Here is a 14,023-nt window from a genome sequence, read left to right as displayed (position 1 = left end):
AGAATTTAATTCAGTGAAATTTTTTAAAAATTAGGAAGTGTAAAGAACAGGAAAATTATCTGTAAGTCCTCTCTTCTTTTGGAAAGTGGATTTCTCTAGATGAACAAAGATTACAATTCACTTACCGAACAAACCCACTAGTATTGCAATCACTATAATTATAAGCAATATGATTATGCATAAAACCAAGAGTCGATTCAGAGTATTGGTAATAGAATGCTTCCTTGGATGCAGATTACCTGGAAAAAAGCATAATTAAAAATGTGTTTTTGTTGGGACGCCTGGGTGGCTCAGTTGGTTAAGCAGCTGCCTTCGGCTCAGGTCATGATCCCAGCGTCCTGGGATCGAGTCCCACATCGGGCTCCTTGCTCCGCAGGGAGCCTGCTTCTCCCTCTGCCTCTGCCTTCCACTCTGTCTGCCTGTGCTCGCTCTCGCTCTCTCTCTCTGACAAATAAATAAATAAAATCTTTAAAAAAAAAATGTGTTTTTGTTTTTGTTTATATTAAATGCAGAACAGACATCAGGCTAGTAGAAGAATTAACCATCAAAATGCTACTTCCACTCCATTCCTTTCCACTAGAGGGGGCAATTGTCCTGTTATTTTGTGAATTTGCAATTTCCGTTCTTGATTTAATTGTTCACAGAAATTAAAATTGATCTTAACATACAACCCATGAACTGCTTTGCATGCCTCCCAAAAACTAAACACAAATCTCTTGCTGCTTCCAGTCGGCAATGAGAGAAGAATTAGGCACACACAAGTCAGCAGCAAAAGACTGGGAGCAGGGCACAACAGTTGAAAAGGACTGCTGCCCCGAGCAACTCCACCATCTCACTTTCATTGGATAGAAAAGAGTAGCCAACAGCAGGATCGATGGTCAAATGTTAGTCACGTCTTCCAGGCAAGCAAGGAGGAGAATAAAGTTTATAGTTAAACAAGCACATTCAAAGGACTCATCTAACTAACAACGGGCACTTCTGGTAAGAGAAAGGAGTGATTACGGAAAAGGGAAGCAGGCGGTTTTGGTTCCACCCTGAGCTGACTGGGCGTTCCCCGGTGCTCGGCTTCCCTGAAGCAGGCGGCGTTCCGCCCTGGGCGGGCCGGGCGTCCCCAGCTGCCCAGCTTCACGGTCGTATATCGTCCTTCTCCCCAAAGACCTGTTGCCAGTATATGTATTTCTTAAGGCCATATCTAAATGGGCTTGGTAACTAGTAAAATCCTCCAGGGGTTACAGTTTAAGTAACAAATTGTTCCGAGGGGCAGCAGCAAATCTCATTAAAGTTTCAGACCCAGGTACCAATTTAATAGAAATACAAGAGATAGAGAATCACGTCAATTAAAAAACATTCTACGTAATTCTACATAATTAATTATCTTTTAAGTCAAAATTAAAGTGAGATAATGATTCTCCTAAAAGTCAATTTAGTTTGATTCCAGAGAATACCTGGAGGGCCTCTGAACTTGGTAGCAAGCTTCTTTCTCTGACAAAGACAGTATTTAATAAGGATGCTCAACTTAGAATAATTCATTAAGCTGTGTGTTTGTTTTGTACAATTTTCTACATTTGCATTGTAGCTCAAAACATTCTACATTATCTAAAACCTCTTGTAAATTTTTTAATATTTTATTTATTTACTTATTTGATAAGAGACACAGCTGAGAGAGGGAGCAGGGAGTGGGAGAGAAAGAAACAGGCTTCCCACTGAGCAGGGAGCCCCACGCAAGGCTCGATCCCAGAACCCTGGGATCATGACCTGAGCGGAAGGCAGACACTTAAGGACTGAGCCACCCAGGTACCCCTAAAACCTCTTGTAAATTTTAAAATCATGTAAAATTTAAATCATTGGAACTTCTGACTCCATCTCTTGGCTACCACACACTCTCTTAGCTCCTTCATCTAGAGATGTTCTTGGCTAAACAGGCATATTTCTCTGTAACATTCTATCCACACTAGAGACACCTGGGTGGCTCAGTTGGTTGGGTGACTGCCTTCAGCTCAGGTCCTGATCCTGGAGTCCTGGGATTGAGTCCCGCATCAAGCCTCCACCTCCGTGGGGAGTCTGCTTCTCCCTCTGACCTTCTCCCCTCTCACGCTCTCTTTCACTCTCTCTCTTTCTCTAAGATAAATAAAATCTTAAAAAATATATTCTATCCACACTAGAAAGCTTTTCATTAACGTTTACCAGATTGACCACTGGTTGATATGCGTGCAGGAAAGATGTGAATAACCCTACAAAGGATCCAAAAAGTGAGCTTACTTTGGAATCTAAGCAGACAGAATGCCTGAATTTAGCCAGAGTAATTGCCTGCTAAAACCAAAAATTTAAATAAAGTCAAAAGTCTCACAACAAAATATTCATTCAACATGTCCAGAATACAGTCCAAAATTACTCAGCATATGAATAACCATGAAAATTTCAACTTCCATAGGAAAAGACAATCAAGAGAAGCCAATGGTGAGATGACACAGATGTTGGAATTATCTGACATATACCTTAAAGCAGCTGTTGTAGAAATACTCATAATACCAAATGAATAAAGAAATAAATGAAGTCATTTAACAATAATTAGGAATCATCTTTTCCTCATCTGAAATGCCTTCTCTCTAAATTGATTACTATTTCTACCAAAGACAAAAATATTTTGTTTTCCTAAATTATGACACTTCAGTTTTTCCCAACTGGTACAAAACACTTTTTTTTTTCACTTATTAAGTCATCATATAAAGCCTCAAATACAAGGTTGTTGTGTTTTTTTTTAAGATTTTATTTATTTATTTGACAGAAAGAGATCACAAGCAGGCAGAGAGGGAATCCGGGGTTTGGGGGAGAAGCATACTCCCTGCTGAGCGGAGAGCCTGATGTGGGGCTCTATCTCAGGACCCTGAGATCATGACCTGAGCCAAAGGCAGAGGTTTAACCCACTGAGCCACCCAAGTGCTCACAAATACAAGTTTTTTGTTTTATTTTTTTAAGTTTCAAGCTTCGCCGGGTGCCTAGGTGGCTCAGTGGGTTAAGGTCCTGGGGTCCTGGGATCGAGCCCTGCATCAGGCTCTCTGCTCGGTGGGGAGCGTGCTTCCCCCACGCCCCCTGCCTGCTTCTCTGCCTACTTGTGATCTCTGTCTAATAAATAAATAAAATCTTTAAAATACAAAGTAAGATAATTCTATTTGAATGCTCTATTGTGATCTCTGTCTAATAAATAAATAAAATCTTTAAAATACAAAGTAAGATAATTCTATTTGAATGCTCTATTGTTTTTCCTTTGACTTCTGTTTGTTTTTTATTTGTTAAACTCTTTATTTAAACTTTCCTTTTTAATTCTTTCTTTCCTATGAGATTTCATTATAGATTTTTTACCTTACTTATTTTTAAAGATATTATTTATTTATTTAAGAGAGGGAGTCCACGAGCTGGGAGAAGGGGCAGAGGGAAAGAGAGAAGCAGACTCCTTGCTGAACAGGGAGTTGGATGTGGGGCTCAATCCCAGAATCCTGAGATCATGACCTGAGCCAGGGCAGACACTTAACTGACTAAGCCACCCAGGCATCCCCCTTTTTGCCTTATTTAATAATAATAATACCATATGTCAATATAACACTTTCAACAATGTGTATTGCTCTTTTCAGTAAAATTATTTTTTAATAATTAGTAAGTGTGTAATAAATTAAATTTATATTCATAATAATATAAATAAATATTTAAAATAATAAACAGAATTAATATTAATATTGATAAAATAATGTTAATGAATAATTTATAATAAATAATGAATTTATTTAGTTAAGAAGAGAGAGACACTCTTAAACAGATTCCATGCAGAAACTGGAGCCCAGTGTGGGGCTCCGTCTCATGACCCTGACACCATGACCTGACCCAAAATCAAGAGTCTGGTGCTTAAACAACTGTACCACCCAGGTGCCCCTCAGTAAAATTAATTTTATTAATTTTAAAAAATTTAAAAAAATTTAAAAAATTTAAAAATTTTAAATTTTAATATTTAACAGCTGGTTGATGGGTTATTAATAATATTAATATCGATAAAATAGTATGTGTTTCAGCGACACTAATTTTTAAATATTTATTCTCAATCATAAATTTAACCTGACCCCCATTCTCTTACAACTTTCTCTAATAGTTCTCTCTCCTTACTTGTTAGGACAAGTGTACTTAAGTAACTGCATAGTTTTACAAAAATTATAAACTAATTTATAAACTTCAGCACTCCATCTCTCATCCTTGAAAAGTCCCTGTGCAGAAACTAGACCCATCACTGCTATAATCTTACCACCTCAGTGCCCACATTCATGACATACAGCCCAGCTTCTTACTTGAGTCTGTCAATTCCACTGCTTCACTGTCTTTCTTCAGTTGATTGCCATCATGCATTTTGTGCTCAGTTTTTACAGAATAGCTCACTCAGTTGGCAATTTCATCTCCAGAATGTGAAAAAAACGAGAAAAACTCACATTCTGGTTAGAACTTCCTCTAACTGAAGCTTTGGCTTCGGTTTATACATGACTAAAAAGGAAAGAGAAAGAAGCGATGCTGAAAACCGCTTGCTACAGCAAATGCCTCTTATGGTTCTCAGCATAAATGTGGTAGCTCTCAACTTGTACATCGGCAGAAGTAAATATAAATTTTCAGGTTTATCCTATTTTGCATTTTTTCATGATTTTGTTGTCAAAGAGGACAGAAAGTAAACCTTGATAAATTCCACATTTTCTTGGAATTCCTACACAGATGACAGAACTAATCATGATACTTTTACTATTATTCTCATGGTGTGATAACATAAAACTATGGTTTATTGTCCCTTACCATGATACAGAAGTATGGATGAAAGACTTAAGTATGTGTTCTCATTTAATTAGTACAACTAAATAATGAGGCTAATATTACCATTTTTATTTTAAAATAAGCTTCTTGAGTAAAGACTAATTTGTCTTTAAATTCACAGATACTGACAGACTACTTTGATTTAGAAATGATTCTAAATAATTTAGATTGATTTAGAAACTTCTTTGAAAGTTTAAGACCCTACATAGTCAGTAAAGGTCAAATGTTGATTCCCCTGATTCCTCTGACATTTATAAATTATACTCCTCATACACTCATAAAATCTCAGTTTCTATTCCTGAAACAGTTCCTCACTATGAGAAAAAGAAACAGAAAAATTAGTTCTTACAGTCATGATGATGTGTTAGCTGAACAAAACAGTGAGGCTGAAATGGCAGAAGGGCTCCAGTTGAAGGGAACTGTGTTCATCTATGCCCAAAGAGAAGAGAACATGGAATGTAGCCGAGAAACCTCCTGATATTTAAGATGGCTGGAACACAAACTGTGAAGGGTGAAACATGAGAAAATAACTTTCTAATTAACTCTATACTAAACTGTGCATTTCATGACTTCTAAGCCCTAAGATCTTGTTCACTTTCTTATGAAACCCTGTGCTGACACCATACTTAAGATACACTGGCATGTTTTTTGCATGGTGAAAGGACAGAGGACACAGAGAACTATTTTAATTTCACTTAGGAAAAGGATTTTTCCTTTTCTGAAACAAGATTTTTTTCTAAAATTAGGCATGTATTTAAGAGACAGAAATAAGTGACTAATTATCTGTGAAAATAAAAAAGTTCCTTCAGAGCTATTACTAGTCAATAGAAAAAACTACCCCAAGTGACTAATGTAAAAGTAATTTTAGGGAAACCTGGGTAGCTCAGTTATTAAGCATCTGCCTTCGGCTCTGGTTATGATCCCGGGGTCCTGAGATCCAGTCCCATGTCAAGCTCCTTGCTCAGCAGGGTGCCTGCTTCTCCCTCTCCCACACCCCTGTTTGTGTTCCCTCTCTCACTGTGTCTCCTCTCTCTGTCAAAAAAATAAATAAAATCTTTTAAAAAAATAAAATAAAATAAAAGTAATCTTAGCAGATTTTGTTTTGTTGAAACACATCAGTGATAAAAAAAAAATTATACAAAACAGCAAAATCTCATGAAAATTATTTAGTCTTACTTAAACTCTGCCCCACTTTTCTTGGTCTTTCTTCTAGTTTCAGATAACACCATTTCCCACAAGTGCAGAACACTGGCCAGAGATTTTTCTGATAGTCCAGTGCCTACGTTTAAATATTTTGAATGTCAATGTTTCTTCAAGGGTAGGAGAAATGGTGTGTTTCATCCTAATGCATTATGCTAGGCTCTGAGAGGAGTAAGAGAAGCCTGCTAGGCAAAGCAACTATTGTTAACTAGCTCAACAAAGGAAGTACCCTCTTCAGGAAGCAAACACACTGAGCATGAGTAGTCAATGATGAATTGCAACTGGACTGAAAAATGACTGTGCACAGGACCAGCTACACAGACATACTGTCTGTCCAGCAGTAGATCTCCATGCTCAAAAGGGCTTTCCACTTGTTTAATATGCTGCCATCAATGTCTTCAAATTATTACTACTATTTAAACAAGACACTCCGTGTTTTTATTTTGCACTTGACACTGCAAATTATGTAGTGGGTCCTGACTCTGTGTGCAGGAAAGAGGTGAATTAGTTTTGACCCCACCTAACAGAGCTTTCATTTTTTACTTAAATGGGTTTATTAAATTTTCAGATTATTATAGAGTCATATGTGGTTATGAGAAATATTACAGAAAGAACCCATGTTCCCTTTAGCCAGTTTCCCTGAGAGTAACATTTTTAAAAACTACAGTATGTTTGGTTTCCATGTCTTTGCTTAGTAAAAATCTCACAAACATTAATTCACCAACATCATACAGTATTTATATATACCCATTCACATATATAGAAAAGGAAATTGTGCCAACCCTAAAATAAAATTGAATCAAGGAGAATACATTAAAATTGATTAATTAATTAACTAACCAATTAATTAAAGCCACAGTATTATATCACAGCCAAGATAATGACAATGACACTGTCAGGATACAGAACCATTCCATTACCACATGGTTCCATCAGCAGGGCTTAACACCAGAAACTTTAAAAATCAGCAAGCTTGGCTCTGAGAGAGCCTGAGGGTGATGAGAAACTGAGTCCCAACCCTTAAAGAAACAGTATAACAAACAACCCTAAGTATAGCATAAAAGCAGCAGTTTGAAGAGCATATGGATACACAGGAAGATGTATTTCTTAGTCTCAAAGCATATACAAGAGGGGCAGATACCTTTGGGAGACTTCTCCAATAACAAAGAAGCTGGGTGGTGCCATTTCTCTCCCCCGCCCACTAGCCTATATACACAGATATCTATGGGAATCAGTCCAAACACTCTCCACCTAGATTTTCTAACAATGTGCCCTGTCCCTGCATTCTCTTGCAGACTGCACCATTGGGATGATTATCCCAATTCAGCAGAGTCCCTCTAAAGTGGCTGCCGGTCTTATCCTGCAAACATCCTCAAAATGACCAGCACCACTCCACAGTGACCTGCCCTGAGAACACGGTATGATAACCACACACACCAGTATGACTATAGCCCCAGAAATGGGCTGAGGGCAGGCATCTATTTTGACCCAACACCAGCCCAAGGTGGCCTAAGACTAGCCTCTTAACAGCACAGGGACCAAACTCTGTATATAATAGACAAAGAGAGCATTGCAGACAACTGGAATGAAAGCAAAAACATCTCAACCACAACAGTAGAGCACATACAACACACTTAGGAGACACCCCTGACACACCAAGTTCTGATGCACAGGGAACATTGCACTACAGGACATTACTGAAGCCCTTCTTCATAAACCCACTGTTTTTAAAAGCAGACAATATAGCCAACTTTCCTAACACATAGAAACAGACACAGAGAAATAGACAAAATGAGGAGACAGGGGAATGTGTCCCATATGAAAGAACAGGGCATAATCACAGGAAAAAAAAAAAAAAAAAACAACTAAGCAAAACAAAGATAAGCAATATGCCAGATAAAGAATTCAAAAGGTTGGTCCTAAAGATACTCACTAGACTTGAGAAAAGAGCAAAAGAGCCGATGAGACCTTCAACAAAGAGAAAAGTCAAAAAGAACCAGATGGAGATAAAGAACTCAATTACTAAAATTAAAAATACACTAAAGGGAAAAATATACACTAGAGAGAGCAGAAGAACAAATCAAGGAGCTGGAAGATAAAGTAATGGGAATGTATCAAGCTGAACAAGGAAAAGAAAAAAAAAACTAATAAAAAATATGAATATGTTAAGAGAACTCAGCAATGTCATCAAGCATAATAACATTTGCATTATAGAGATCCCAAAAGGAGAAGAGAAAAGAGGCAGAAAATTTCATTGAAGAAATAATAGCTGAAAACCTCCCTAATCTGAAGAAGGAAACAGAAACCCAGATCCAGGAAGCACAAGAAAGCCAAGGACGTCCATACCAAGACACACAATAATTAAAATGGCAAAAAGTAGTGATAGAGAATTTTAAAAGGAGTGAGAGAAAGGAAAACAGTTACATACATATAAGCCCCATGAGACTGTTAGCTGATTTCTTAGCCTTTCACGAGGCCGGAATGGAGTGGCATGATATATTCAAAGTGCTCAGAGTAAGAAACCTGTAGCTAAGAATACTCTGTCCAGCAAAGATATCATTCAGAATTGAAAGGGTGATAAAGCGTTTCCCAAACAAATTTAAAGAAATTCATCTCCAGCTTTATAAGAAATGTTAAAGGGGATTCTTTGGGTGGAAAGAAAAGGCTCCAATCAAGAGTAAACAAACTTCAGAAGGAAAAAATTTCATAGGTATATACAAATATGATAAAAGTAATAGATGAGTCACTTATAAAACTAGTACAGAGGTAAAGCATAATAATAGTAAAATCAATTATATCTAAAAAAATCGGTCAAAGGATTCAAAAAAATAAAAAGGCATGACAACATAAAATATGGGAGTGGAGAATTTAGTGCTTTTAGATTTTAAGTGAAAATCAAACTAATATAAACTGCTATACACATAGGATATTACATATAAACCTAATGGTAACCACAAATCAGAAACCTGTAATAGATAAGCAAAAAATAAAGAGAAAAGAATCCAAGCATATCACTATAGAAGGCCATCAAATCCCAAGGGAAGAAAAGCAAGAGAAGAAAGGAATAGAGAAGAACTACAAAAACAACCATAAAATGAGTAACACAATGGAAATAAGGACAATAATTACTTCGCATGTGAAATGATTAAATACTCCAATCAAAAGATATAGCTGACTGAATAGATACAAAAGAAAGATGCATCTATATGCTGTCTACAAGAGACTCATGGTTTTGCACCATATCATTAGGTCTATGATCCATTTTGAGTTGATTTTGGGGGAAGGTGTTGGGTATGTGTCTAGATTATTTTTCCAACCCTTCACTTTCAACCTGCATGTGTCTCTAGATCTGAAATAACACTCATGGAAGATAACATAGAAGAAAACCTAGAATACCTTAGATATAATGATGTCTTTTTAGATACAACATCAAAGACATAATTCTTGAAAGAAATAATGGATAAGCTGGATTTTATTAACATTAAAAATTTTTGCTCCGCAAAAGACAATAACAAGAGAATTAGAAGAAAAGACACAGACCAAGAGAAAAAATTGACAAAAGACATATCCAGTAAAAAACTGGTTTCCAAAATACACAGAAAACACTTAAAGCACAATAATGAGAAATAAATAAACACCTCAATTAAAAATGGGTCAAATGGGACACTTGGGTGGCTCAGTGGGTTAAAGCTTCTGCCTTCGGCTCAGGTCATAATCTCATGGTCCTGGGATCGCGGCATGCATCGGGCTCTCTGTTCAGCAGGGAGTCTGCTTCCCCCTCTCTCTCTGCCTGCCTCTCTGCCTGCTTGTGATCTCTGTCTGTCAAATAAAATGTTTAAAAATAATAATAAAAATAAAATAAAATAAAAATAAAAGTGGGTCAAAGATCCTAATAGACAGCTCACCAGAAATACATAGATGAAAAGTTAGCATATGAAAAGATACTCTCCATGACATATCATCAGGGAAATGCGTATTAAAATATCAATGATATATCATGACACATCTATTAGAATGGCCAGAAACTGGAACAACACCAAGTGTTTGTAAAAATATGGAACCACAGAAACTCTTGTGCATTGCTGGTAAAATGCAAAATGATACTGTCATTTTGGAGACAGTTTGGTGGTTTCTTATAAAACTAAATATATTTGGTCCATATAATTCAGTAATCATGCTCCTTGGTATTGTTCCAAAGAAGCTGTAATCTTATACATAAAAATCTGCACAAGGATGTTTTTAGCAGCCTTCTTCATAATTGCCAAAATTTAAAAGCCATCAAGATGTCCTTCAGTGGCTGAGTAGATAAAACACCAGAACATTCAGACAATGCAATATTATTCTGAGCTAAAAAGAAATAAGCTATGAATCCACACAAGAAACTTAAATGCATATTACTAAGTGCAATAAATCATTTTGAAAAAGTTTATCATTCCAATTATATGACTTTCTGGAAAAGGCAAGACTATGAAGGCAATAAAAAGTCAGTGGTTATAGTGCTGAGGGGATACAAGGAGATAAATTAGCAGAGCAAAGAGGATTTTCAGGCCAGTGAAAATCCTCAGTTTGATGTTATAGTTATGGATAGATGTCATTATACTTCTGTCCAAATTCATAGAATGCATAACACCAAGAATGAAACCCAAAGGTAAACTATGGACTTTGGGTGATTAGCCTGTGTCAATGCAGGTTCCTCCTTGGTGTTTTGTTCCATTAGGGTAAGTGCTGCTGATAATGAGGCTATGCATGTGTGGGGTTGGGAGTGTATGGAATATCTCCCAAAACTTCTCTAAAAAAAAAAAAAAAATCCTTTTTAAAAAAGTCATTGCACCCATTTTCTAATTGGATTTTTTTTTATTGTTGAGTTTTAACAGTCTTTTATATATTCTAGATACTAGTCTTTTGTCAGGCATCTGGTATACACATTTTCTCCCAGGCCCAGCTTTTCATTTTCTTAAAAGGGTATTATGCAAAATAAAGATATTTAGTTTATAATTTTTCCTTTTATGAATCATGCTTTTGGTGTCAAATCTAAGATTCACTGTACAGCTCTATACCTAAAACTATTCCAAGTTTCTTTCCCAAAGGTTTTCTTGTTTTATATTATAGACTTAAGCCTATGGCCCCTCCTATATTAATGTTTGTTTAAGATGTAAGGTTTAGGTCAAAGTTCAAGGGATTTTTTTGGGGGGGTGTTAGGTTTTTTTTGGTTTGTTTGTTTGTTTTTGCCAGTGGATATCCAAGTGCTCCAACATCATTTATGAAGTGTTTTTGTACCTCTGTGAAAATTCAGTTGGTCATATTTGTATGGGCCTATTTGTGAGTTCTGTATTCCGTTATATTAATCTATGTGTCCAGCACTCTGAAACTATTGTTTTAATGATCTTACATCATATAGGAGGATTTCCCCACTTTATTCTTCTTTTTAAAGATTATTTTTAGCTTTCTTAAGGCCTGTGCCTTTCCATTTGAATTCTGGAATAAGACTGTTTATAATTTATCTCTACAAAAATCCTACTGGGATTTTGATAAAAATTGCATCAAACCTATAGATCACCTGCAGTCTCCAAATCCATGAATACAGTGTGTATCTCAATTTATCTGGGTTTTCTTTTACTTTTTATCAACACTTTATTTTTTAAGATTGTATTTATTTAGACAGAGAAAACACACATACACACACAAATGGGAAGAAGAGTAGAGGGAGAGGGAATCTCAAGCAGATTCCCTGCTGAGCGTGCAGCCCAATGGAGGTCTTGATCTCACAAACCTAAGGCCATGATCTGAACAGAAGTCAAGAGTTGGACGCTTAGCCTACTGAGACACCCAGGTGCCCCTTTCATCGGCATGTTAAAATTTCATCATTCTTATCCTGAATAGGTTTTAGTTTTTTACATCAGTATTTCACTTTCTTTGGAATGACTGTGGTTGCTATTGTGTTTTTAATCTGTTATCACATGTTAATTGCTAGTATATAGAAATGTGATTGATTTTTGTATGTTGAACTTGTATCTTGCAAACTTGCTGAGATCACATTAGTTCTAGGAAGTCTTTGTTTTGTTTTCATTTTTCTCGGGTTTTCTATGTAGACAATCCTGTGATCTGCAAATAAAAGGAGTTTTAATTCTTCCTTTCTATCCTATATGTCTTGTTTATTTTTGTTTGTTCATTTATATTTTTGTCTTATAGCACTGCCTAGAATTTCCACTATGATGTTAAATGCTGGTGGTGAGACAGGACATAATTCCCTTGTTCCCAATAACAGGGAGAGAGAATTTAGTCTTTCACCATTAAATATGAGGTCGGCTGTATGTTTTGTATAGATGCTTTTTATTAAGTTGAAGTTCTCCCCCCCCATCCCTAGTTTTCTAAGAGTTTTTATCAAGTTCTTTCCCTGGTTCATGGTATGATAGATGAGTTTCCATCGTATCCTAGATATTCTGTCTACTATGTTTGGAGACTCTGGGAACTATTCATTTTCATTTTAGCAGGCAGTCACCTTTTTTCAATTTAGCATGCATGTTCTGGCCCACTTTTGTGATCTGTGTTTCCAGTGTGAATTTTCAGAGGTTTTACCATGCTATTTTGGCCTTGGCTTATTTGGTACCACAGGGGCTCTCCTGGTCTGCTGTGCACGGGAGCAGGAATTTTCCCAAGCTGTTCAACCTGGTGCATCTAGCTGGAGGAAGGGGACCTTCAGCCCATAGAAATGAAGAAAGCTACCTGGACAGTATGCTGTCACTATCACCACTGTTGCTCAACACAGTACTAGAACTCTTAGCCTCAGCAAACAACAACAACAAAAATAAAATAAAAGGCATCTGAATTGGCCAAAAAGGAGTCAAACTCTCACTCTTTGCAGAAGACATAATACTCTATGCGGAAAACTGAAAGAATTCCACCCAAAATTGCTAGACCTCATACAGGAATTAGCAAAATGACAAGATATAAAATCAATGCACAAAAATCAGTGGTATTTCTATACACTAACAATGAGACAGAAGAAAGAGAAATTAAGGAGTTGATCCTATTTACAACTGCACCAAAATCATAAGATAACTAGGAATAATCCTAACCAAAAAGGCAAAGGATCTGTTCTCAGGAAACTGTAGAACACTCATGAAAGAAATGGAGGAAGACACAAAGAAATGGAAAAACATTCCATGTTCATGAGTTGGAAGAACAAATACTGTTAAAATGTCCATACTACCCAAAGCAATCTACACATTAATGCAGTCCCTATCAAAATACCATCAACTTTTTCACAGAGCTGGAATCAATAATCCTAAAATTTGTATGGAACAAGGAAATACCCCAAATCGCCAAAGGAATGTTGGGGGGAAAAAACCCCAAAGCTTGTGGTATCACAATCCTGAACTTCAAGCTCTATTACAAAGCTGTCATCATCAAGTCAGTATGGTACTGGCACAAAAACAGACACATAGATCAGTGGAACAGAATAGAGAACCCAGAAATGGATGCTCAACTCTATGGTCAACTAATCTTCAACAAAGCAGGAAAGAACATCCAATGGCAAAAAGACAGTCTCTTCAACAAATGGTGCTGGGAAAATTGGACAGTCACATGCAGAAGAATGAAACTGGACCATTTTCTTGCACCACAGACAAAAATAGACTCAAAATGGATGAAAGACCTCAATGTGAGACAGGAATCTATCAACATCCTAGAGGAGAACACAGGTAGTAACCTCTTCAATCTCAGCCTCAGCAACTTCCTGCAAGACGCATCTCCAACAAAGGCAAAAATGAACAACTGGGACATCATCCAGATAAAAGTTTTCATACAGCAAAGGAAACAGTCAACAAAACTAAAAGACAACCAACAGAATGGGAGAAGGTATTTGTAAATATTTTATCAGATAAAGGACAAGTATCCAAAATCTATAAAGAACATACCAAACTCAACACCCAAAGAACAAATAATCCAATCAAGAAATGGGCAGAAGACACAAACAGACATTTTT

The 14,023-nt window shown here is 36.6% G+C and overlaps 1 protein-coding gene across 4 annotated transcripts in view; it reads right to left on the bottom strand.

Moving 5' to 3' along the window:
- CLEC2D (C-type lectin domain family 2 member D) overlaps positions 1 to 14,023 on the bottom strand; it is a 30,774-nt gene that overhangs the window by 8,125 nt on the left and 8,626 nt on the right. For 3 of the 4 annotated variants that reach the window (XM_032347215.1, XM_032347218.1, XM_032347219.1), the window contains 3 exons: positions 5,189 to 5,341; positions 4,332 to 4,521; positions 126 to 239 (listed from right to left, as the gene is read on the bottom strand). In XM_032347215.1, coding sequence (XP_032203106.1) covers positions 126 to 239; positions 4,332 to 4,389 — 172 coding nt within the window. In that variant the 5' untranslated portion in view covers positions 4,390 to 4,521; positions 5,189 to 5,341. The remainder of the gene's footprint in view (positions 1 to 125; positions 240 to 4,331; positions 4,522 to 5,188; positions 5,342 to 14,023) is intronic. The other variant, XM_032347216.1, reaches the window with a different exon arrangement.

The sequence above is a fragment of the Mustela erminea genome, chromosome 6 (assembly GCF_009829155.1).
Source record: "Mustela erminea isolate mMusErm1 chromosome 6, mMusErm1.Pri, whole genome shotgun sequence".
NCBI classification, from domain to species: Eukaryota; Metazoa; Chordata; class Mammalia; order Carnivora; family Mustelidae; genus Mustela; species Mustela erminea.
This window is presented reverse-complemented; position numbering and strand designations above follow the sequence as displayed.